The sequence below is a fragment of the Diceros bicornis genome, chromosome 3 (assembly GCF_020826845.1).
Source record: "Diceros bicornis minor isolate mBicDic1 chromosome 3, mDicBic1.mat.cur, whole genome shotgun sequence".
NCBI lineage: Eukaryota > Metazoa > Chordata > Mammalia > Perissodactyla > Rhinocerotidae > Diceros > Diceros bicornis.
The window spans coordinates 35118557-35145639 of NC_080742.1; the positions used below are offsets into that span (position 1 = coordinate 35118557).

The 27083-nt window shown below is 38.2% G+C and overlaps 1 protein-coding gene across 7 annotated transcripts in view; it reads left to right on the forward strand.

The window, feature by feature from the left end:
- UMAD1 (UBAP1-MVB12-associated (UMA) domain containing 1) overlaps nt 1-27083 on the forward strand; it is a 245805-nt gene that overhangs the window by 25032 nt on the left and 193690 nt on the right. For 6 of the 7 annotated variants that reach the window (XM_058526081.1, XM_058526090.1, XM_058526126.1 and 3 more), the window contains exon 3: nt 15045-15071. The exons of the other annotated variant lie outside the window; for it this stretch is intronic. In XM_058526081.1, coding sequence (XP_058382064.1) covers nt 15045-15071 — 27 coding nt within the window. The remainder of the gene's footprint in view (nt 1-15044; nt 15072-27083) is intronic. 7 annotated transcript variants of the gene reach the window in all.

The window sequence follows — 27083 nt, forward strand, 5'->3', positions numbered from 1 at the left end:
CGCTAGCATTAGTCAACCTTTTTAATTGTGAAAAACCAAAAGTCTTGAAGAATCTCTGATAAATTCAAGTTTTGTTTTATAAATAGCACTAAGCCTTGCTTCTAAATTTAGCATCTGAAATTAAATTAGGCATCCAATAAATACTTGCTGAGTGAAGTACACTTTCAAATCTAAATATGTTAGTGTCTTCTAAATGTTTAAGACTGGTTTATTTCCTATTATAAAATTAATACTTGCTAATTATTAAGATTTTAGTGGCTTTAAAAAATATTTCTTTCAACCAAATACTATGCCCTTCCCAAGGGGAATTCTGAGAAATAATATTTCCTTCATGTCATTGTGTCTTTCCCCTGAGGAAGAGATTGGCAGTCTTTGTATAGTTCTTCCTGGCAGTTCTGTCCCCAGAGGGTGATGAGGAGGAGCCAAAACCCAGTGTCCCCTTGTAGCATGCATTCTCTTCCACTCTGGACTTCCTCCTGGCGAATCCCGGCTCTTATGAGAGGATTTGCGTGAATTCATGGGGTGTTTGCTCCCTGGGATGTTTCTCAGGTGTCTCCTTTTCCAGATTCTGGTTTTCTAAGTCTTAATGTCTTTATCTTGGCCCAGTTAGACTGGGGTCCCCTAGCGTCGGCAAATGCTCTGTATATCTTGAGAAGTGGAGGATGGCTCCTTGGATTTAAGAGTGGTCCTGATTTTCAGTTTAGGCCCTCTCAGAGCCAGGGCTCACAACATGCCTCTCACCCCACACGTTCAGAAGTATGGGTGGGTGGATCTCTCCCTCTTCAACCCTTCTCTTTAGGATCTGGTCTCTCGCAGAAAGAACAAAAAGGTTTCACCTCTCTGGTCCTCTTCCATTTCTTGGCCTTAATCTCTGGGAGACCAGAATAGAGTTTTTCTTGTGGCTAAAGCTTAACATAGAATATCCTGTCTTTCCATTCAAGTTCTGGCAGGCTTGTGTGTTTTTCTGAATCTGCTTCCCTAAGGCCTGGGACAGAAGCAGTAATTAGGGTGATCAGAGTTATTTTCTGTGACCAGATCCCCTGAGGCAAAATGGTGGGCATAGTCTGACCAGGGCCGGTGGTTCTTCTGGGGACCTTCTGACTGGGGTAAAATGGGGTGCCGTGGACACGACTGCTTACCTGGCCCTTCTTACCACGTAAGGAATTTGTGCTTTGGCTTCCAAGTCAGAACTGGCTCTGTCAACCCCAACTTCTGTTCCTTGAAAGTTGCCAGTGTTGCTTCCCTCTTACCTCCTGAATTAGCCTCACTAACAGAAAAACTTCAGGGATGCCTCTGGTCTCCTATGAAGTTTCTGCTGCTTCAGGAGTTTCACAATAAATTGTTCTCTCAGAAATTTGCTTCAACAAAGCCTAGTTTTCCAAATTCTTTTCTGTATTCCTCATTTTAGAACACCTCTGTAGTCTTAACACATATGCAGAGGACTTTGCTCTTTTCTGTTGTTTCATGATTAGAAATCAACATTATTCTTTTTGTTACCAAATAGCCATTTAAAGATGAGAGTTTAGTGCTCTGACATCTTTGAGAGCACATACAAGTTCTATTGTTGGACCTCAAAAACTCTGTGTACATCTTCTTCACCTCTGTAGCTCTGTGGCCTGCCACTTTGCAGCATTTCAGAGACAAGTTTTAACCACAACTGAAACAGCCCCTGGTGCTGCTCTTTCCAAAATCTCCTCCAGGGTCTGGTAGCTTGTAGTGTGTAGATGTTTCACTGCCTGTCTTATAGCTAGCCCATTAGGGGCCCAGTTTCCAGGGTATTCCGCCTCAGCGGGTAAAGCTTATCGGCTGTGGACCTTTCTTCTTCTAGGAAAGACTCTAATTTAAGAAGTGGTCTTTCCCTGAACCTTAGAAGACACAGAAACCTCCAAATTTGCTAATTCATGAGGGAATTTCCAGCACTTCATTACTCCAATATGCTCTCATCTACCAGCTGCTCCATCTGATATATTCACGCTCTAACGGTGCACTTTCCTGAGGTGCTGTTTTGAGGGAGTTTTCCCAGGACCATTTTGGACTGAGCAGGAATGGTGTTGTCCCCTGCACCATGTGTCTAGCAGTTGGCCAGTCATGGTGAGGAAACACTTCCACCGTAGTTCCAGCATAGCAATTTGATTTGAAGCGCAGCTGTTGCTTACCCTTGTTCAAACGATCCAAACAAGACAAGTCACTCAGATGTTGGCTGCGGCCTCCTCATCCTTCAGCTCTCATGTCTGCTGATGCTTGTCTCTGCTTAGCCCTATTTCCCCCCAGGTGCAAAGCTCCACTGCTTCGTCATTTTCCCTGAAAAATCCTTGGGTATCTGCTATTTTTTAGGCTTAGCGACTGTCCTGAGGTTTGGATGAGGTCAGTCAGCATCACTTCTTGGCTCTCACTTCCTCTTTCCATCAGTCACACCATCTCCCTTCTTTCTCAGGAACACCTCAGAGGCACTACAGTGAAGTGCAGATAAGAATGCTGACTTGAGCCAGACCCCTTGGGTTTGTATCGTGGCTCCACAACTTACTCGAGTTTCCATTATAGGGGAGGCAAAACGTTACCTCTTGCCTCTTAGGGTCCCTGGGTGGGCCTGAGAATTAAGTAGACATAAGACAGATTAAGGAGAAAAGCATACAGGGCCGGCCCTGTGGCTTAGCGGTTAAGTGCACATGCTCTGCTACTGGTGGCCCGGGTTCGGATCCCGGGCGCGCACCGACGCACCACTTGTCTGGCCATGCTGAGGCGGCGTCCCACATACAACAACTAGGAGGATGTGTAGCTATGACATACAACTATCTACTGGGGCTTTGGGGGGGAAAAAAAAGGAGAAAAGCATACAGATTTTTACATGTATGTGGGAGTCCCCATAGGAAAATGAAGACCCAAAGAAGTGGCAAAACCTAAGTGCTTATATACTAGGTTGAACAAAGAGGCAATTGTGGAAAAGTAAACTATGTGGGGGGACTAGAGGAAGATAAGAATTATTTTAACCAGGTCTGTTTGTACAGAGTTCTCCTGGTCTCCACTGCCCATCTCTGGTGATAAGAATGTTTTTTTCCTTCTAGCATCTTCCATATGAGGGTTTTTATCTCCTGCTTTCAGGAAGAAAAGGGGAGGTCAGAGTGCCCTTCTTGCACCTGCTGTTTTTCAAGTGCCTTTCACTCAAAATAATCCTTGTGCGAAAGTGGCATATTTTGGGGTGTGGTATATCTGCCACCCTTCACCATTTTGCACAAGTTAGGTAACCTCCCAGGTGTCATTTAGCTAATCTAGAAAGTGAGCATGATAGAAGTACCAACACATAGGGTTATAGAGGGGATTAAATGAGTTACTGTGTGTAAAATGCTTAGAGCAACCCTGTGAGTGAGGTGGCAGTATTCTATCTCCATATACAGTGGGGACTTAACTTTTCCAAGTTCCTCCAGCTAACGTATAGCAGATGTGGAATTAGCCCATGTAGTCTGACTTCAGAGCCTATCCTCTCAACTGCTAAGCTATCCATTTTTTTTTTTTTGATGTCATACTATCATTTTTGATTTTAAGACATTAGTGATATTTTTAAGCTCTTTTAAAAAAAAATTCAAATTGTATTCCTTGCTGTTTAAAAGAGAAAGTGCTGTGTTTTTTTGTTTTGTTTTTTTAATAAAAGAGAGTTGGTTGTTGTATTATTCATAAATTTTGGCTTTAATTTTGGCTACCCCAAACTTTTCACTATTTAATGTTTTAAATATTTAAAAATATTGCAGAAATCTATAATCTCCTTAATGAAGTTGGGATTGGAAGATGGTATACATTGTTTAGTTAGTAAAAAATTATTCAACTGTTAAGGACTTAACTGAATTGACTGATAAAAGTCAGGACAGATTATTAGGAATAAAGTTGATTGTCTTTAAAAATAGGATGGTAACTTCTTTTTTTAAAAACTGATTTGTTCTGCTGAGTTGCTCTTTTTATCATATGGTTCTGTAGTGACATATATAATATCTACTTTAGTCTCAGAGCATACTGTGTGAAATATTTTGGAAAATGTCAAATAGGTCAAATGGTGGATATAAAATGCTTTTATTAACATGGCCCCATAATTGCACACGTGTTTTGGTTATCACGTATCCATATAACTTTCTTTGTCCTCATGTGCAGTAGATACATTGCAGAAAAATAAATGTGTATAATTGGTTTTGTGTGTTTGTCTATTAACATGTAAATGATACAACTAAGTAAAGACTTAGAAACGCGATTATATTTATAGCAACAACTTCTTATCAATATGAATTGTACAGAATTTGGTAGATTATTATCTTATGTGGCCTTTATAACCTCTTTCTGAAAAGGTCAGAGTAAATTATGTTGTTAAAGGTATAAATTATCTATTTTTTCCCAGTTGAGAATACCTTTTCCTCTAGGCAGGCCTTCCTGCTTAACACAAATAGGTTTTAGGTCACAATTATTAGATGGCATTGCTGAGTTGCTGAAGTCAACAACACCCCATGAGTTGAAATTCAGGGTTCAGGCAGAGCCTAGGCACTTTTGTTTATAATAGGAATATCTGGGCTGTTTGTACACAGTTAGCTCACTTTTGGGCGGAAAGTTTTTTCTCTGTTAAGGTTTCGAAAGCTTTTAGCCTTTGTAAAATGTCAAGTGTGCTGAATAAAAATAAGGGGAAAAAAAAAAAGCCTAGTAGAAAAACATCCTTTCCCTTGCAACCAGTTCCTATTCACATAAGAAGGTAATAGCTATGCGTTCATTCAGTAATGAAGTTGAAGTAATCCTCCAGGGTACTCATTTTACACAAAAACAAATTGCAGTTTTCATTTGCATCACTGGGTGGCGATTTTTCTTAATCTTATACTAATGTTTAAAACCCCAGCAAGCATGGTACTGTTTGTAATTACCAGGATTTTCTTCTGTTATGACATGTTTAATTGTACTTTTAAGACATTATCTTTAAGTTGATTACAAATTTACTACTGTAGTGTGCAACCTCATAGTTATTTTAAATTAGGAAAAAGGGTATCTGTTGCCTAGATGTTGGCATATAATTCCTTCCAAAGCTCAGACAAAGGCATAAATTAGTTTATTATGTTATAGTAAAAAGAACAGAAACAAGAAACCCCACAGAATATAAAATGAAAAGGAATAATTTAGATTACTGTTGTTATATTCACTAACGTGGTTGACCAGATATTGAATTTAACTTTGGAGCAGGGAGAATGAAGTTGGACAAGCAGTGTTACAGAGATTAAAGGAACTGGGTTGCAGTGCAACTGAAATTCATCATGTTTTTCAGAATATGCAGGTGTGTCTGAAAGTAGGGCATAAGAACTTCTAGTTTCCATTAAGCTAATTATTTTGTAAAACTGATTGAATTTAGAATCAGAGTTTAGTAATTCACAGCAGCTTGGATTTCATATTTTAAATATTGATATTGAAATATGTAATTTAGTCTCATCTTCTGTTTTCCAGTTTAAATGATAAATTGGATTTTGAAAAGTAGTGGGTTATTTTTAAGATTGTCTCCTACTGAAGTACTCATCCTGGGAATCATTCAAACCATGTATACACACTAAAGTTAAACTATCACATTTTCTTATGGAATTTTCTAAGTAATCTCTTCATCTCTGTATTCTTTCCTTTATTTAAAAGTGGAAATATAGCTGTGTACAATAAAAATGTATGTTCCAAGAAATGAGGGACAGTAAGTCACTTTGATTCTATGTAGGACTGAAGGATTTAATTAAAACAATGACAAAAACTAAACAGATTTTCAGCATGTGCTTCCTATTTTTATCCCTGTTCTGACAATAGAAGTATACCAAATCTTGAAAAGGAATGGAGTGTTTATGGATTAAAAAAGCAACTGGCCCTATTAATATCTTTTTAGCCATGTATTGTGATATCCAGAAAAACTCAAATTGCAATTAATTTACTTGGCAGTTTTTGTGTTTTTACTCTTGACCTTTTGATTCTAAAGCAAGTATGCCAAGATTTTTCAACTAACTTCATTACAAAGTTGTTTATTTTCCTATTAAGAAATGTGGAGTTGTGTGTCTAATGGATAGAATTAACAGAAGTTTCACATTCGTTGGTTCCTAATTCTGATTCCCCTGTTAATCCAGCGACACCTCAGAGGTGAAAACATTCAGGCAAGGCTGTCCCTCACGGGGTGCCACCTGCCGTGTCTCCTGGAAAGTTCAGAGTGAACGTTCCATGGGGACAGGGAGAGGGATCGGCTGTACTGAAAAGCAGAACTGAGCCCTCTGCTTCATACAATTAATTGTGAGAAAGTCATTCCTTCTGACTGGGGCTCCATGGACCCAGCTCACTCAGATGTAAATTAGGGATCTGTCTCCCTAACTCTGGGGTTCTAACCCTCCTGTGCATTCAGGGGCGCTTTGAAAATATACTGGTGCTGGGGCCTCATCCCTGCATTCTGGTTAGACAGGCCTAGGGATTTGGCCCAGACACTGGTATTTTTTTTCCAGAGTTCCCCAGATAGTTCTAGTGTGCGTGCAGGGCTGAGAACCACTGCGGTTCACTCTATAATTTAGTAATTGTACACCATCAAATAATGTGTTAAGACACTTTGAAAAAGACCTCATAAAAATACAGACTAACAGTTTCTCTTCCACAGTAGTTGAGCCATAAACAAATAAACAAAAAGCAAATAAAACCACAAAATTTCTAGGTTAAACACACTTCCTTTCAAACATTAGGTAAAAAGCAGAAAGCTTCAAAATTCTAAGAAATGAAAGCCGTTTCTTAAAGTAATATACTTGAAACCTGAAATGTTTTTTTTGTCAGTGGAGCAATTGAGAAACATTTGTTAACTTAATTATATAAATGTGAATCCAAGTGGCCTGTGACTCTTTTTGTCTTTAGCCATAGTACATCTATTTGACAGATAAACACCTGTAAACTCTTCAGAGCAACTTTGAGGTTCCTTTTTTTTGTGTGTGTGAAGAAGGTCAGCCCTGAGCTAACATCTGATGCCAATCCTCCTCTTTTTTCTGAGGAAGACTGGCCCTGGGCTAACATCCGTGCCCATCTTCCTCCACTTTATATGGGATGCTGCCACAGCATGGCTCGATAAGCAGTGCGTCGGTGCACACCCGGGATCCGAACCGGTGAACCCCCGGGCCGCCGCAGCAGAGCGCACGCACTTAACTGCTTTTGCCACTGGCTGGCCCCATCTGAGGGTCGTCATATTTTTAGTATAACACTGCCTAAAACCTTCAGGCAGTCGTATTTTTAGTATAACAATTTGGGGGTAGTTGACTGTTTACTATGGTGCTATTTCCTGGAGGCCACTTATTCAGTACAATATCAGTAGGGAAAAAAATTTAAGTATACAACCATAGTCCATAAATGAGTTTCATCTAGTATTTCCTTAGAGGCTTTCATAATGCTATATTTTCCACATTTGAGACCATTTAACTGAAATATTGTCTTGAGTAGCTTTTATATTTTAACTTGAAGTTTATTTTTATTTCCTTCTGTTGAGGAAATAAATAATGAGGATGACAATCTAAGTAAAATGTACAGTATGAGCATTGTACTTTTTACTAGTCTTTCACATAGAGTTGGAAGACCTAAATATTGTCTTTCTGGTAATCTTAATAATACAACAACATTCTTTTATATTTAAGTGATTATCTTATTCAGCATGTGTTTTTTCCCATTGAATGCAACCAAAGCATGTTATGAAGGGAAGAGTTCTCATTGAGGTTACACATTAATCTTTACAAATGTGAATTTCTGAAAAATGTAACTTCTTCCTTCATTATATCGTGATAGAATTATGCTGTTACCGTGGAATAGCATTATCTAATAAACTAAGCCAGAAGAAAAACATCTTAGATTAATGTGATATAATCTTTTCTTATTGTAGTAATCATTAAGGGAACATTCTTTTTTTAAAACGCAAACTGTATTCTGCATTTTTTTTTTTGAGGAAGATTGGCCCTGAGCTAACATCTGTTGCCAATCTTCCTCCTTTTTTCCTTTCTTCTCCCTAAGCCCCAGTAGATAGTTGCATGTCGTAGTTGTACATCCTTCTAGTTGCTCTGTGTGGGATACCGCCACAGCATGGCTTGACGAGCAGTGAGTAGGTCCACACCCAGGATCCGAAGTGATGAACCCCTGTCCACTGAAGCAGAGCACGCGAACCTAACCACTGCGCCACTGGGCCAGCCCCAAGGGAACATTCTTGAGTACCTCTCGGTCCCAGGCGTTCTGCTGCTTGTTAAAAATGCTGCAGATTCCTGGGCCTGACCCACACCTAGTGAAACAGAATTTTTGGAGCTATAGCTTAAGAATCAGCATTTTGAAAAAGCAATGCAGGTGATTTTTATGCATGCTCATATTTGAGAATTGTTGGGATAATTATTTTATAAGGTGTGATGGGGGAACAAAACCTTTCCAGGTGGTAAGACAGACTGTGTAAAGTGTGTAGATTCAGAAGAATCTGGGACATATTCAGGGTCAGTACGAAGTTCTTCATGGCTCACTAGAAAAGGTGTATCAGGGCCACTGATGAGAAATGAGTCTAGAAAGGTGGTCTGTGATGGGCCTTGTGTGCCATTCTGAGACATTAGAATTTTATCCCATTGGCAGTAATGAACTATCAGATATCTGACCCTTTTAAAACAGTGAGATAGTGTTTTGGGTTTTTTTATTGGAACTTTATTAACAATTTTAAAAACAGATAATTGTTACAGTTTCATCAAGATTGAGAATTATTTTTTAATGAAAAAACTAATTGTAGCATCATCTTATGAATGCATCACTGAAAAAGTGTGCAGGTGTACTCATACCAGATTGACAGGTTATGATAGAGAAACAACAACAACAAACCAGCCAACTGTATGGGACCATCATGCTGCAAGTCATTTTATCAAACACCTTAAGTTTAACTTTTTCGAACGTGATATAGGGGCAGAAACTACTAGTTGTCCCTCAATATCTGTTTCCCTTTCTTTCTTAGTTAATAGCATTTTTATCTTGCCGTGTGGCCATTTTGCAATTAGGTGTGCAATTGTGAAGTTTCTGGCCCATGTGATATAAGAAGAAACATTGTATTGCCAAGTTCTAGGACACCTTTTGAAAACACAGCTGGTGTGTACCTGCCCTCCCTGCCTCTCTGCCCCTCCCCCCAACTTCTCTCACCCTGGACTGTAGATATGATGATTTGGTAGAGTACTAGCCGCCATCTTGGACATGGAGACTAGAGTACATTGTGAGGCCAACTAAAGAATAAGCTGGGAAGAGCCTGGGTCCTTGAAGACTGTGGAGGTGCCACATCAGCCCTGTAATGCTTTCCTGTAAAATTCGTTTATGTGAGACAGGAGTAAACTTCCATTCTGTGTAAGCCACTATTTTGTCATTTACAGATGAACCAAACCCTAACTAATACAGGTACTGAACTGGAAATCATCATACTTGGATTCCAAGTTCCATCATTTCCTTGCTGTGTGATCAAGGAAGCTATTTACCATTTCAGCCTCATTTTCCTTCCATATAAAATGTTAATAGCATCATGCTTTCCTCATTACACTGCTAAATGAGATGAATAAGAGGAAACTATACACAGACTTCTTTATTGACAAAAGTGAGTACAAGAAAGTTTTAATTTTCTTGCTAATTCTGATCAGTTCAGTGAAATGCTTATGGGAATGATTCTAAGCCAGCGTGTAGGCTTAGCTGGAGAGAATGTGATGATCAGTAATGACATATGTTGTAGGCAGGGAATGGTAAGCACCCTATCAGTGCCACAAATAGGCCTTCCCCAATCTCAGACTGGAAGGTCACTGCATGCTTGTGCAGTGAACCCACCAGAAAGTCCATTCATATCCACTAAAAGCTGATGTGTTTCAAGTGTGCATTAACTAGTGGAACATTACTAAAGAACTGAGAATTGCCACCACACTCGTTACCAGTTAAACTTGAAACTGATTCATTTCCTACAACTGGTATTTCCATCAAAAGGGATATATACTTTTATGGCTGCGCACACACACACACACACACACACACACACACACACGTCATATTTTTAATGATAAGTATTAAGTATACTATACTAAAGCCTTACGTCATAGTATCAATGACTTAAAGGAGTCATTGTTCTGAAATTTTTCAGTGTCTTAAGTCAAATAGCTCAGCTCTAAACTTATGGAATGGCTTATTTTTATTTCTGGCATCTATTATTTCCTGATGTACCAGCCGAAAATATGCTTGGCAGCACCAAAGGAAAACTGTAACCCTTAAAATAGTTTGTTGATGGATTGCTTTAAGGCGTTGATAACTGATAACCAGCCATTGTCTCTTGCTATCAGTATGTTAGGAGTTTTTAGCCATGATGAATTTGGGGCTGGATGGAGTGGTCTGTAAGTCTCCCAAAATTATAAGCAAAATTTTGTATTTGCATTTTTCTGGGGAGAAGAGTCTCTGCATTTCATCAGATTCTCAAAGGTCTGTGACTCTAAAAAGGTTAAAGAACTACTTTTCTAGATGTTGCTATATATACCAATGTTTATTAGCCACTGGGAATGTAGAATCTTAGGATATTTTTATTTTAGTGTCAGAGTAGCATAGTCGTTGTCAGAGGTGGGTTCCAACTCATTGATCACTTTTACTAGTTTGGCTTCAGAAAATAGAATGACTTTTGAGCAGCTAAAAAAAATTAGGGAGTAATTATTTCAGTTGTGTAAGATACACAGCAGATGTGTCTGTAAGGAGGTTACAATCTAAGAGGCAAGACATACCAAAATAAAAGTTTAAATAGCATGACAAAACAGTAATATCAAACACTTAAGCTGTTTGATAGAATGACATGCACCATGATGGTTCCATAAATTCATTAGTTTGTTGTTGTTTCTCTGTCTTATTCTGTCAACCTGGTATGAGTATACTTGCGTACCTTTTTAGTGATGCATTCAGGACACAATGCTGCAATTAGTTTTTTCATTAAAAAAACTAAAAAACAGGCAAATGATAATAGAGATGTACAAATCCCAAACTGTGATTGGAGAGCTTTTTTCTTGGCGAGGAAGATTGGCCCTGAGATAACATCTGTTGCCAGTCTTCCTCTTTTTGCTTGAGTGTGGTCCCTGAGCTAACATCTGTGCTTCCAGTCTTCCTCTATTTTGTCTGTGGGACGCTGCCACAGCATGGCTTGATGAGCAGTGTGTATGTCCGTGCCCAGGATATGAACCCATGAACCCCAGGCCGAAGAAACAGAACACGTGAACTTCACCACTACGCCACCGGGCCAGCCCCTGGAGAGCTTTTTTACTTGTCATATTAAACAAGTAATTAGTAATGACAGTTTGCTCTTGTTTTGCGTTTGCACGGACCTCTCACTGTTGTAATCCAGGATGTTTTTCCACTCCCAGGCCCACAGCCCAGCATCTCCTTGTGCAGAGTACTCGGCTTGTTTCACTTTGTCCATGTCCTGTTCAGTCTTCAGATCCCAGTTGAAATTCTGTCTCTACAGTCTCTAGATAACTCTCTCTTTGATCTCATGGTGTACATTTTCTCCTATCATTATTTTCTTCTTAATCACATAGTATCTTGTAGCAGCCCCTATATTATTGTTTTGTAATGTTGCTTAAACTTTTATTTTTGTATGCCTTGCCACTTGGATTGTAACCTCCTTGTGGACATCTCATCTGCTGTGTATTGCGCATAATAGCACAATGACTTCCCTAAAGTAGATCCTCGATCCATATATTGTTAACAGGTTTTGGAATGACTTGAAAATTATTTAATATTTGGTTAGAAAACTTGTTAATAATGTCCTCCCTTAAGGTGTTTTTCCAGTGAAAATATATATATCTTTGTTTAACTTATGTCACTTATAATCTGGACTTAAATTATACTTATTTTAGTTATTTTATTAATGCAAACTGAATTAAGCATTCAGAGCAGGTGTGCCTACCCCAAATTCATTCTCTCTTCTTCTACACTTTAAAGTATTCACCGTCCTCTGCATGACCAGGTGTTTCAGGAGAGACTGGCTTTAGTCCCAGCCCTGGGACGTCAGTGCTGATTTGTCTCAGCCAATCAGGGTTGCCCAGTCCACCTTGCCAGCAATTAGTTTCAAAATGGGCACCTGTCACAATTTTGACTAATTGAACGTGAAGGAAGGTCAGCTGAGGGGCTCATAGGCAGATGCTAAAGAGACACTCACCTCTTCCTCTGGCAGCTATTTTATCTAGATGAAATGCCTGATGAGATTGCATCCATTGCTGCCATCTTTGCTGAGAGGAGGTAGCCTGAAACAGAGATAACATGTTGAAGATGGCAGAATAAAATGAGGGAGCAACTTGGTCCATGATGACGTTGTTGAACTGATGTATTTACTAGCCTGGGAACGGTCGACCTCTGGACTTCTTGTTAGGTGAAATAATAAGTTCCCTGGTTAAAGTTTAAGCCACTTTAGATAGGCCTCTGTCACTTGCAGCTGAAAATGGACTGATGTTTGACAGCTGTGCTTATAATGCTACATGTTCTTTTCTTGGTAAAGTCCCTTTTAGTTTCTAATGTCCAGACTTCGTGGAATGTGTGTGTGTGTGTGTGTGTGTGTATACATCAACAAAGTTTTCCAGTCGATGTCTATATAGGAAAAGTTTATATTTATGTCCTTCCACACTCAATTTTTAACAAAACAATGTGAGGAAATAGTCTTGAGTTACCTTTCAAATGAAATGAATAGATTGTCGGAGTCCCATGTAAACATTCTGAAAGGTGTGTCTAGTGGCGTCAAAAAGGATGTGCACCTTGGACATTGCTGGTGCCAAGGGAGGCCATGTTACTGCTGCAAAGCAGCTGGTAGTCAACAACCATATTAATTGTTTTGGTGATCAGGAAACAGGTTTAACACACTAACAGAATAGTTTGCTACTTATACGTAGGCATTTTACTGTGTCTTAGTTATATTTTAAGAAATTGGTTGGTAGGTTTAGATTGATATGCAACACACTGTAATTTTTCCCATCTAAATTAATGGGAAATAAGCTCCCTGAGGCAGTTTCCTCCACGTCCAATGTTCAGAAATGGATTATTGATGTTAAGCAGGCGATTCCTGTGCTAATCTGGACCAGCTCTTTTATTAAGTCAGCAATCCTGCTAATGATAATATAGTCTTAAACTTAATGTATTCTTAATATAGGCTTAAAGTAACTCATCTGTATGACTCACATATCTTTGTGTTACATACTTAGAAATATACCATTTCCAAAAATGCTGAAGGCAATAAATGAAATCATAATCCTTTTTTTAAACATGGAAATTGGGGAGAAAAATTAAAATATATATGTTTCCTTTTATTATCCCAAATGTTTAGTTCTAAAGTCACTTTTTAAAGTTTAAAACCAATTATATATTATGTTTTCACTTGAATTGCATGTTAATCATGCTCAATATGTCAAATTTTAAAGAGTTTTAAAGGCAATGATAAAAATTTCATTAATCGTATTTTTAAATGTCTACATTTTTTATTATAAATTGAGCTGCAATTTATAACATTCTGCCATTAAAGGGTGGGAGTTATGCAGCATATAATTTTTAAGGCTGGAAGGAGATCTTAGAGATAATTCTAAAAATCCTCATATGGGAATATTTCTGATGGAAAGTTATATATTTGGAATACTTTAAAGTCTATAAATTCTTTTGTTTGCTAAGGAGAGAAAGGAAGGTAAATATAGTATAGAAGCTCCCTTACATAAAATACCAAATTGTGGTGTGAACCAATTACAGTAAAAGCATTCCCTTCACAGTGAGATATAAATGCCTTTCTAGCCTGTGGGCATCTTTTTATTGCTAAAGTTGGGTTAAATTTACCACCACAGAAATTCAATTATGATTTCTACCTGTTATGAAAATATACTAGTGCATCCAAATATACTTTAAAATTCTCAGTTCAGATATACTTCAGGGTGTTCCATTCCCTAAAGGAGTGCAGTCTCTTTCAGCTCCTCTCAGGTCTCCAAGGGTGCAGGACCCTGAGACATGTGGTGCTGAGCGTGGTACAACCTGTATTTCTCTAGTTGTGTTCCACGTGCACCTTCCTGGAACTGGGCAGAGGGGTTATACTGCCAAACTTGAATAATGGTGGTCTTTTCATAGTTTGTAGGAAAAAAATAACCTGATGGAATTTCAGGGTTTTTTTTTTTTAACTTTATTTATTTATTTATTTTTTTCCCCAAAGCCCCAGTAGATAGTTGCATGTCATAGTTGCACATCCTTCTAGTTGTTGTATGTGGGACGCGGCCTCAGCATGGCCGGAGAAGCGGTGCGTCGGTGCGCGCCCGGGAACCTGGGCCGCCAGTAGTGGAGCACGCGCACTTAACCACTAAGCCACAGGGCCGGCCCCAAGGAATTTTAGGTTTTTTGTTCTGAAATTTTCCTTAAATTCTAGAGAGAGCCAACACTAATTTTACAAGCAGGTATTAGGCAGATAACAGGTATGAATAAGGAGCAAATGGTTACTAAAGGAATAACTTGCAAGTAGACAATCATTTACTTCTATGGCTCTTTTGTTCTTTGAACATTTGTAGTCATAGTCATGGTTTTATATTCTGTTTTATAACCTTTAAAATAAAATAAATTGAACACTAACAGCAATTTAAACTCAGAATAACTCAAAATTTTGTCTAATATTATAGTTTGTATGATAGAATTTAAAATATCAATATGTCATAATGTTCTGCAAAGAGCATTTTGACTTCCAGGCACTTTGCGACATTCGCTGTGTGAAGAGATTACGTTTCAAAGGAGAAGATGGAAACTCTGCTACTTATGTTCTTTCTCTCGTTATGCAGTTCAGATCGCTTTACTGGGGCACAGATTCCTCATCTGGTGAATGAGAGTAAATTAGATTTTTGTCTCTGAAGTTTTGGTTTGTTTTTAATAGCTTAATATTTTAGTGATACTTTTTTTGTTCTATGTATTTAAAGAGACTGACAAATCCCTCAATTTATTTTAATCTCTGTTGGAATAAAGTGATAGTGCTAAAGTGTCTTCTGATACATTCAGTTCTTTTTCAGGAGGGCAAGAAATCAGTCCAAACAAAAGTGAGTATGAAGATTTTTTTAGTTAAAATTTTATCTGGGTAGTAGCCCCAATTTAGCTCTGCTAATTTTTTATTAAAATACTCATGAAAACAGAGGGAAATTTTTATAGCCATACCAAAACTTAAGAGTGACAGACAGCTAAATGCCAGAATCTGGGATGCAGTTAGACTGAGAAAAAACTAGCTAATCTTCTGCACGTGGTGCAGTGTGTTGAGACCTGCATCTTAAAAACATAGATCTTGGCGCTTATCCCTGCCAACCCCCGGGTTCTGTTCTTTGAAGGAAGCAGAGTACTTTGTTGCCTGTTCCTGTACTTCCCTCACACACGTTGCCATCTTTCTTCATTCTGGAAAACAGCTGGTGAGTAAGCGAAGGAGGGACTGCTGGTGGTGGAGGGCAAATAGAGGGGTATAGTTCCCACCAGTGAAAAGCAGGAGTAGAGATAAAATTGGCGCTGGTAGCAGTGATCCTGGAAATTCTCATTTTTTTAATGTACTGCTGAGGACCAGGTAGTAACAACAGGAAGGAAAGGACATCCCAAGAGAGAAGGGTTACACTGGGGGAAAGCCCAGGAAAAGCATGCAGATAGATTGAGTGCTGTGTGTACTGGCGTGCCTCCGGCTGGTGGGAATTTATATTTGCACAATCTTTCTGGAAGACAGATTGGCAGTATGTATCAGAAAGTTTAAAGAAGTAGATCCTTGGGCCGACCCCGTGGCTTGCCGGTTAAGTGCGCGCGCTCCGCTGCTGGCGGCCCGGGTTTGGATCCCGGGCGCGCACCGACGCACCGCTTCTCCGGCCATGCTGAGGCCGCGTCCCACATACGGCAACTAGAAGGATGTGCAGCTGTGACATACAACTATCTACTGGGGCTTTGGGGGAAAAATAAATAAATAAAATTATAAAAAAAAAAAAAAGGAGTAGATCCTCTTTGCCTTAGAAATTCCGCTTTTAATAACATCATTGAAACATAAGCAAGTGCAGTTTATAAGATGGTATATTTAGCATGAACCTTTTTATTATATATATTTTATGTGCCTAAAAATCTCTGGAAGGAAAAACATTTATTTACCTTTGGACCTTATGATTACAGGTGATTTAATTTTTCTCCCTTTAATTACTTATATTTACCAAATGGGGTTATATTTACTGTAGTGAACATGTAGTACTTGTAGAACCCCAAAGTCAAAATGAGCCCCAAAGAAATATGTCCCTGAATCCTTGATTGTCTCATGAAAACTGTAGGTCTCCCCAAAGCAGAAGTGCATTTTACTCCTTCTACTGAAATTGCATTGTGCTTCCTGTTTCCAATATATGGTTCAGTTCACCAAACGTTTATTAAGTATAAATACTGTTAGTTTCTCTTTAAATATTTATATTAACATTGTAAATATTATTTTGGTAGATTTAAGGCCAGAATATAATATAGGAAAATCTCATCTTAAACTTTTCGTTCATTTTGCAATAACTTAATAAGGTATAGCATTTCTAAGAGGGAAAAATGTCTTGGGGAAAGAAGTTAACCAGCTTTTTATTTGAGTTTCTGTCTCAGGTTTTCCTGGATGTTGTTGATCCTCTTATTCCCTGAATACCTTCGTGAAAGCAGAACTTCCAGTGTATCAGGAGGCATCCTGTAGACACTAAGGTCAATTTTAAGGTGAAATTTCACTATATTTAAAAAATTGTGGGGCCGGCCCCGTGGCTTAGGTTAAGTGCGTGCGCTCCGCTGCTGGCGGCCCAGGTTCGGATCCCGGGCGTGCACCGACGCACCGCTTCTCCGGCCATGCTGAGGCCGCGTCCCACATACAGCAACTAGAAGGATGTGCAGCTATGACATACAACTAGCTACTGGGGCTTTGGGGGAAAAAATAAATAAAATAAAATTAAAAAATAAAAATAAAAAATTGTGTATGTAAATTGTATCATTTTTAATGAATTGCACAAACTTATATGCTGTTCATTTTATTATAGACTGCTTCTCAGCAATTTTTGTAATATGAATATCAAGTATTTTCCCTCTATAGTAGGTTTTTGTATTGATTCTTTAGTAAATAAAGTTAAAACCACATGCTATTTTTACATGACAATTATTAAAAAGAAGATCTTTCTCTGAGGAATGAGATCTTTTTTTTATTGCTATTTATTGTCAGTTGATAAGGAATGTTTGTTAATGACTTATTGGCTGAAGGCAACTGAGTTTTTATTTCAATTGAGTCATTAGGCACTTGTAGCAAATATATCAGAAACTTTAATTTAAAAAACCCCAAACCTTTGGTTTTTCTTCATACCTATAGAGGAGCTCTATTAATTAGTTGGAAGTTTATCTCTGAGTTGTATTTGAACGTGCTGAAGAAGGAATTAAGCATATTTCCAGGTAGAGAAAAGCACCATTCCTCCCTACCAGGTAAGCATACAACACTTTGTTTACTTGCCATCAGCATTTTCCCTACCACAGTTTATCTCAGACAGAATTTTCAAGCCCAGCCAACTTTAGGATTTGATTTATAACAAGGAATGGTTATGTTCTAGTAGATAAGAAAGGATGTGGGAAGATAAAAATCTGCTTTGTCTCTCTTTTTTTCGACTAATAAATTGATTTCTACTGTGACTCTAATTTTTGTCATATGCTTCTCAGACATGCTCTTTCCTCATTACTTTTAAGCATAGAACTTTCTAAATGTTTAGTTGCAGAGCAAGAACACTCAGGCTTTTCATGTTCTTTGGCTGCTAATACCAAAGAACATGAAATTTCTGGCAGCGGAATTTCTACTGCCAGAGTCTGACCCCTTGCACCATGGCCCTGAATAAACAAAACTTGCTTCTGAGCATGTGCACCTCAACAAAGGACCTTCAACTCTCGTTCTAAGTAGACCCAGCATCTTTTATATCTATGTATGAATTACCAGTCAAGTATCACCTTTAGGTTCTTTATTTTTCCACATCTGTCTTCTCACGTGATCATAATGTTGATTATGAATTAAGCAGCATTATTCACATTACATTTTATGCCGTCATAGTTGGATGTAGTAAGGCAAGCGTGTGAAAGAGTGAGATGGATCGTCACCTTTTATCTATATGAGGCTCTCTAAAACCTGCTGTATCTCCTTGTGTTTCTGATAAAACTATTACCACTATGATTGTTTTCTGCTTGGGCTCATATGAGACTCTCTCTTTCAGAGCAAAAATTGATAAGAATAATTAGGTTAAAAAAAACTGAGAAAACAAATATGATGTGATTTGTAAAGTATCATGTTAAAGATAATTTGGAAAAACTACGCAGAATCTTATTAGATTGTCATAGTATAAAATTTTAATTTTCTAGAAAAAAATACTTTTTAGAAGACCAGAGTTTAGCCTCTGGAATTGGCCATGAGGCCTGATTTGGGAAGAGAATAACTTGTGGTATGAATTTGGTAAAGGAAATTGTGGAAATTCAGATCCCATTTGATCATGAGGAAGCGTATTTTTCCCCAGCTATTAACGGATGTCAACTGCTGAAATTTATCGATCTCAAGGCTCTTCCTCATTTGTTGCCAGTAACTCTTCCTCATACAGAACAAATGACTCACAAGCTCAAGCTAAATAAAGCACTCTGTAAAGATTTTCTGCCTCTAGAACTGCTCAAAGTCAGCTTTGAATAGTGGGCACTGATCCTTGCCAACTGGTTTACCCTCAATAACTCCATGGGTAGGGCCCTGTCAGACGAGACTCAGATGCAGACGCTCCCTTTTTTTTTTTGTTTTTCAAGACTGCCCTTTTCAGACATTCCATCTGAAATCTGTTAAGAACAACATAAGACTGGTCACAGATTTATTGATTTTTCCTGGGCATTTGACTATGTGAAGTGGAACCAGCTATGACCTAAGCTTAGCGAGCTCAGTAAACACGCTCTCCTTGCTCCAAGTTCTATAGAACTTCATTCTTAGTACATGTTCCAAGCAGAGTCAGTAGGAATGGTCTTGTGGTAGATCAGATAATTTTCAGTGAGGATAAATCAGATCATTCTGCTCTTTTTATTTTTAAAAAATCTTGTCTTTTCCCCCATTAAAATCTTGATGAGCACATACTTCTCAATGAACTGTGTGCCTGACCCTTTGCTGGACCGAAGGGAGAGATTAACATCTTTTACGAAAATGCTGATTGTGTAATTTTTTTTGACAGATCCCTCACTGTCTAGTACTTCTGCTCTCTAATTATTGTCCAAAAGAACGGCTTAATACATCAGAATCATCAAGTTTGCCAGACAAGTTGCAATACTTAATTTCCTTATCTCTAAAAGACCTATAAAGCAGGTAACTTATCCATTTCATCTTGAAGGGTTTCCTTAAAGTTATTTATTTTTTTAATTTTATTTATTTTTTTTGCCCCAAAGCCCCAGTAGATAGTTGTATGTCATAGTTGCACATCCTTCTAGTTGCTGTATGTGGGATGCAGCCTCAGCATGGCTGGAGAAGCGGTGTGTCGGTGCGCCTGGGATCCGAACCCGGGCCGCCAGCAGCGGAGCACGAGCACTTAACCGCTAAGCCACGGGGCCGGCCCTAAAGTCATTTGTTTAAAACAGACATCTTATGGGTACCTCTTAGAGACTTTAAAAAAATGGCTAATGTAAAATCTAACTTGAAAAATTATTGTGGCCTCTCTCTCTGGCAGTTCTGCTGAAACTTTTCTTCCAAAGTACCCCAGTGATGGAATGTGAATATGCACCCCCAAAGCCTTGGGGTGGACACTTGGCTTCAAGGAATTTTTTTTGCCCCTGGAGCTGGTGTTATCTTAAACTTATGTGAATTTTGTACTCAGTGCATAATATAGCTGTGATTATTTTAATATAAAATGCTTTAAATTATGTAACATCAAATAGTAACTTAGATGCTAGGAGATTTGCTGTGTCCTGTCTCTGTCGTGTATCTTCTCACATGCCACAAATTACTCCTGGGGTATTCATCTTCCAGTTTGAGAAGTATAAACCAGAGTTCTTAAGTTGCTTAAATGACTCTGTGTAATGAGTCCAAAGTATTTTGGAGGAAAATTTTGGTATTCCTTCAGCCCACTTCTTAAGGGCTCTGAAATGGCCTTTTCTTAGGGAAGTTGCTTGGAGTAGATTCCTTATCAGGCTGACCCTCTGGTCATTTGACTGTCAGAGTATGCAATTCTGCTTTTAATTAGAAATAGAGAATTTCTGCACTTCAAATTCTAGCCATAAAGTGTGTTATCTGGATCTTTTTGTTGTCAAGTTCTTATCAAAATCTCAGTAACAAGCAGTATTAATAGTGGACTGCCTGAAAGATAAATAATTCATCCATTACTCAAAATAAGTCACATCTTTTTTTTGGATATGGACTGTGTGAGAATCTGATGAAAATGCCCATGTACCCTTGGGCCCAGTATTTCACCTACAATTTCAGGAGATTCATGGAATCCTTGTAAACCACTCATGGATTTCCAGTAAGTTAATCATTTATTCAATAAATATTTATTGAGGCCCTACTCAAATTCTTATTGAGTGTCCATGGGTTAGACACCATGCTGGTAAGCACTAAGAATAAACACATATCTCTATTTCTGAAGGGATTTTATTTATTATGAATTGCTATAAGCTTTATCAAGTCTTTTTTTGGTGAAATTCATGAGGTAAGAAATAGGTCAAATTTATTTCTTTGAGAAGGTTGCAAAATATAACAATTCTCATTTTTAAAGTAATTATAGAGAATTATTTCTTTAGTTTTTTTAATAAGTATTATGTGAGCATTTCCCTCTTTATCTCTGCCATCAATTTCACCCAAATCGGTAGGAGTTTTAAGTGAGAAATGGCTGTAAGGCGACTTTCAGTGTTTTTAGAACTTTGCCTTTTCCTTAGAAATCACTTCTTGAACCAGACCTACCTGACTTAAAAAGTGTTTGAGATTGAATCATTGCAAACTTTATTCTGTCTGAATATTTTTCCTATTTTGTGGTATATCATATAACCAAGAGCCTGTTGGGGCAGTTTGGTCCAAGCTTTGGACTGTCAAGTAGCCAGGTTTTCTTGTGGGTATTGCAGCTTAGCTTCTCAAGCTCTCGATCTGGTGGTGACCTCCTTCACCCTTCCTTCTCCAGCCCTCTTTATTATTACCTACCCCTCTTCCTTTGTGATTATTTAATGGTTAGATGAATGAGAATCTTGTCTTAAAATGAACTCATCTCAAAGTGATTTGGAGCCAAAAAGTAGACTGTGATTTTTCCTGCAGCATATAAATGATGAGTTCTGTGGATATCCGTTCCCCTAACTCTGAGGGGAGCTGACTTGATTGATTGTGGGAACGTCAGACTTTTCTTAGAAAAGTTTTGTGTTTTTCCTTCTTATCGGACTGATTTTTCTTTTTAAAGCTTCATTCAAGAAGGCTTTTTTTTTTTTTTTCCTGCTGAGGAAGATTCTCCCTGAGTTAACATCTGTGCCAATCCTCCTTTATTTTGTATGTGGGTCACTGCCATAGCATGGCCGCTGCTGAGTGGTGTAGGTCCACACCCGGGAATCAAACCCGGGCTGCCAAAGTGGAGCATGCCGAACTTAACCACTAGGCCACGGGGCTGGTCCCAGACTAATTTTTTTTTAAGGTAATAGGATGAGTTTTTAGGTCTCAGATTCTTTTTCCAGCCGATGATTTAATAGTTAAATGTGTTTATGCTTTAACCATTCATTAACTTGGGCCTCAAGTTTAATTTTTAATTTCCGTAGTTCTTAGAAGTTTATGAGAATTTATGAATTAAAAGTACAGATTTGTTTTATTTTTACTCACATTAAAATAGGAAAATCATTAAACTGTTTAAAAATACTGGCACCAGACTGAACTAAACAGGAGCACTGGAAAGTTTCACTTGAGAAACTCTGTGAATCCCTAGGGTGGCCTTTGGATGTGATGTTCCAGTCTGTGAGGTCATCTTGCAAGTAGATTTAGTTCTAAGTTTAGGACTAGAAGGACTACTTCCTTCCTCCAGGCTTTTCACATTTAGCCCCAAGGCACCCATTGAGTGAGGGCAGATATATTTTTCAATTCCACAACGGCTGGGGAACCACAACTTGTGAGGCTCTATGATCTTACTGTTCCTGTAATGCCGTACAAATATTTGGTGCGCAGTAAATATTTGAGTTGCATAAGACAGAGTGGATGTATTTGCGTGGTAAAACCTCTAAACAGAGCTTTGGGTTATAAATAATACTATTTGCATAAATGGAAACAAGTCTTTTGTTTACTTCTAGTCAGATTATATCCAGAAAACTATATTTACAGATAGGGAAAGTTCTGAAGTAAAGTGAAAGTAAAAAATAATAAAGTATTTTCTCTTCATGAAGTGTAGTGATATTTTATCCCCTTATAAGCTGTTGAAATATTTAGAGATGTTCACTCAAGTAAGTAACTAATCTTTGGCGAGGGGAACCTCAAATCCAAAAATTTATGGTAAGAAAAAAATCATATAAGTATAATTCACGCTTGGATCTCTGCAGAGATTTGGTTAATATTTCACTTGTATATCAGGCATTTAATAGGCATGTTCTGTATCTTCTTAGAGAAAAATGTGTGAGGTAGAAAGGAACCTGTCTAACCTTTTTAATATATACAGATAGCTTGAAAGGAATGAACCATATAGTTTCCTCTCTAACTGTGGGGTTTAGGGCCCTGAAAATTCTTGTCAAGATGAAGTTGCGGCTGATAACTTAAAACTTTAAGGGGAAACCAAGGTTGGGGGCCTTACGTTGGAGGCTTATCTGTGACAGCTTTTGCATTTGCTAAATGAAAACTGTAATGCAAGCTAAAGACAATCTACGTGGCATTTTACACATCTTAAATAGTGATACTGTAAACTGCACTGCTCGATTCCATTCACCATCCGTTGTTTGCTAGAGACTTCTCCAGATCTCTCCCTCCCGTGCTTGTAAATTTGTGTTGCTTTGTTGAAGATACAATATTGATAAAGAGGCATTTTTCTGGGCCGCCTCCTGCATTTAAATGTTCTGTGTCTTTCTGCTTTTCTGATTCAGAGTTGACTTTCGTCTCCTGCCCTAGGTTCCTGCCTGGTTGTGGTCTTAGAGAAGTGTGATTAGGAGGCGGGTTAGATGATTAATGGAACTAGTAGGTGTTTACCTCCCTCTTGGCCTGTCAGCTCCCCTTCGTTATTTCTGGGATTTTGTGGTTGCAGGTCTTCCCATGGTTATTTCACCACAAACGCTTTTACCCACGTCCTCTGATCCCTTGCTCTCCGAGGATTCCTGGGTGTACTTACTTTCTGCAACCTCTCTTTATCTTTTCTAAGATTTCACTGGAACCATTTCTGCTATTTCTGTGTTATCAACTATGCTTCCCTTTTCTATTTCTGACTTCTCTTATCATCTTTTATGAAATTTCCCTATAAGAGGAGGTAGTGATTTGTAAAACGTAGAACTGAAATTCATATTGAAATTCAGGCAGAAAAGGTATATGGAAATATAGTCACCTCCTATAGTTGAATTTTATGTAAGGGATCTCAAGGTAGAGAAGTGATTACTGTATAGGTGTCAACTCATCTCCCTTTTCCATTATTTTTGTGATTGAAAGCTAGATTTTATAGGATAAATTATTCATAGCTTGGCTTGAAAAATATGGCATTTGATAATATCAGTATAGTACGATCAGGCTATTTCACATTTTAAAACTATCTATCTATTAACTAGGTCTTTCACAAATTGGTAATATAATTGATATTCTTCTTCAGGGCCTGGAGTTCTTATGCTTCCCAAACTGACTTGCAAAGAAATAAAGAAATAGTTCAGTACAGTTTTAATGTTACATATTTTATTAGATCTTATTTTCTAAATGTGATATTTTATTTATGAAGTAAGATAGAATTCTGGTCCGGGAGGCAGGAAACCTGGGTTTCACTCACTCAAATGGCTTTTATATAAAACTCCGGTATTCTTTTTCTCTAATACTTGAAACTATTCTCATTTAAAATCGTATTCCCTGTATTTTTCTTGATGCTTTCTAACATTTTTTTCATTTCCAAATGAACAGCTCTCAAGGATGAAAATAAAAGGCAAATGTTTCTTAGTATATTAAATACTTTTAAATAAATTATTTTAAGTGATTTTCTGTAAATTGAATCTTTCTTTTCCACTGACCTCTATTATAATCTCTGAAATGTGTTCCCGTGAGTAAAATTTGATCCTAAGTCAAGCTTCTAGACTCTCCACCTTATCTGACCTCGAGTACTCTGTTTTCTTTTTTTGTAAAAAATGCTGCGAGACAAGCAACTAGTTTGTGTTGAACAGCTGCTCTGCCCACCTGTGCAACCTCGTTGTCCGAGCTGCAGGGGAAAAGCACTTGATTTTTACTTATATCATTCTTCAGTTCCCTAGTAATATAAATTTATTACGTGTACTTTAAAGCCATAAGACCAGCCACAGCAGAATTTCAGGAGAATGCCATCAGCCAGTCTTCTAGTAGCACTACACAGAATTTACTGCTTGCTTTTAAAATTCTTGCTTGCCAAACCTTCGCTGAATGACTCTTCATATAACTGAGTACAGCTGTAGTTTATTGGCCAAAAATAATTACGGTTACCTACTAAAATGGCGATTAAAATCCACTTGGTGTTTGTAACTCTTTTTGCTAAGATACTAAAAATGTGCTTAAAGTGAGGCTTCTACATTAACAATCACATCAGTTCCTCAAATTATTGAATTTGTATGTTCTTGTTGAAGGTTGCTGTTTAAACTGATCTTTTATCAAAATTGAGAATAAAGTATAAATTATCACTCCAATTTATTTTACGTATAGAATTTTTAATGTTTTAATGTGAAGCACCATTTTGTTAGTACTCTGATTTTTTATTTATTAAATAAAAAGAAAAACTTTGTCCGTTGTATGGATGTAACAACACACATGGCAAGAAATATCCTATTAATGTAAGAAACATCTTTTCTAACTTATGTGGAATCCCAGAAGTCCTTACTTAGATTTTAAACCACTTCAGAATACAGATTTTAAACCACCTCAGAATACAGGTGCCTGCAACACAGGTGATGCCAATAATTTGTCTTAACCAGTTCAGAGGCGGAGGTTGAGTCCCTGAAAAGTTTTTTCACTTCTTTCTTCTTTGGCCAGTAAGATGGTTCAGTTAAGAAACACAGACATACCTTAGAGTGGCAGTTCTCAAAGAGATACTTTCCAGGGCTCCATGAAGTTCCAACTATGTATGCATGTGATCCTGGGTTGTTTTTTTTTTTTTGTGAGGAATATCGGCCCTGAGCTAACATCTGCCAATCCTCCTCTTTTTTTTTTGCTGAGGAAGACTGGCCCTGGGCTAACATCCATGCTCATCTTCCTCTACTTTATATGGGACGCCGCCACAGCATGGCTTGACAAGTGGTGTATCGGTGCGTGCCCAGGATCCGAACCGGCGAATCCCGGGCCGCCACAGCAGAGTGCACACACTTAACTGATTGTGCCACTGGGCCGGCCCCCTGGGTTTTCTTTAATACACTTCAACCAGTGACCAACCAATTCAGCCTGAATGCAGAAGCAGCGAGGAGAACCCAGCTGTCCAGTCTTAAGCCAAAAATTAGAGGAGATTTGCAAAAATATAAGAAGATGCCTCTCTTTTCAGTACATTTTTGTGTTTCTTAATGTAGCTATTTTTCCTAAAAACATGCTATTTATGTTAACGTGTAAAACATGATTTCAAATGAATTATTGTATTTAAAATTTCTCAGTTTTGATTTCTAATATGATAAAATATCAATAGATATAACTGACATAAATAAAAGCCCTTTGAGGTCCCCAATAATTTTTGAGTGTGTAAGGAGGTCTTGAGATCACAAAGTTTAAGAACGGCTGCCTGAGAGCATTGCTTCTGTACCAAAATGTCAGTTTAACTTACAGTTTTTAATCACAAAAGGGTCATCAACTGAAAAAAATGATGATGTGTTTTATTTGGGTAGAAGTAAGATAGGCAGGGAAGATGGGGCAGATCCTAAACAGTATTTGTTATCTGAACGGAAAGAGATTCTGGATTAAGCGTGCAGGTACACGTACAGAAGAAGAATGACACCACAGGATCCATAATGCTGCTTGGCATCCCTAACACAGGACTGCTGACATTCTTTCTGACATTGTTATTATCTTAAATTGAAGGGAGCTCCTATTCCTGCATGTTGTAAACCAGTCTTTGTTTTTTCTGTTTTTTTTTTTTTTTTTCTGAGGAAGATTTGGCCTGAGCTAACATCTGCACCAGTCTTCCTCTATTTTGTATGTGGGTCACCACCACAGCATGGCCGCTGCTGAGTGGTGTAGGTCCACGCCCGGGAACCAAACCCGGGCCACCAAAGCAGAGCGTGCCGAACTTAACCACTAGGCCATGGGGTTGGCCCCCAGTCTTTGTTTTTTAAAACTTTTCATGCAACGGTGAGAAGAGATCTCAACCTGGATCAGCTCTTACTGAACTGCAGAGAATAGGAAATGAGCATATGAAGTGCCAAGATGATTGTAATGAAGTTTGTTCAACTGGTGCACCACAGTTTAGTTTTTGTCATTATTAAGATTATGTTTTGAAAAAATAACTGGCTTGTAAAAAATAGAATCTTCAGGGGCCAGCCCGGTGGTGTAGTGGTTAAGTGCATGCCCTCTGCTTCTGCGGTCCGGGGTTCGCAGGTTCAGATCCCAGGCGTGCACTGACGCACTGCTCTTCAAGCCATGCTGTGGTGGCATTCCGTATAAAGTAGAGGACGATGGGTATGGATGTTAGCTCAGGGCCAATCTTCCTCAGCAAAAAGAGGAGGATTGGCATCGGATGTTAGCTCAGGGCTCATGTTTCTCACACACACACAAAAAAGAATCTTCACAGTTTTTAATCATAATAACTGCTTACGCTATTAGAGTGCTTTGAAGTACTCAGTGTATGAAATGAATGAAAAGTAGTTTTAGATGTTCTAAGAAGGTACTCACTCAAGTTGTGATGTAAGCATAATAAAATAACTATGTAGGATTGAGTAAGTATAAATAT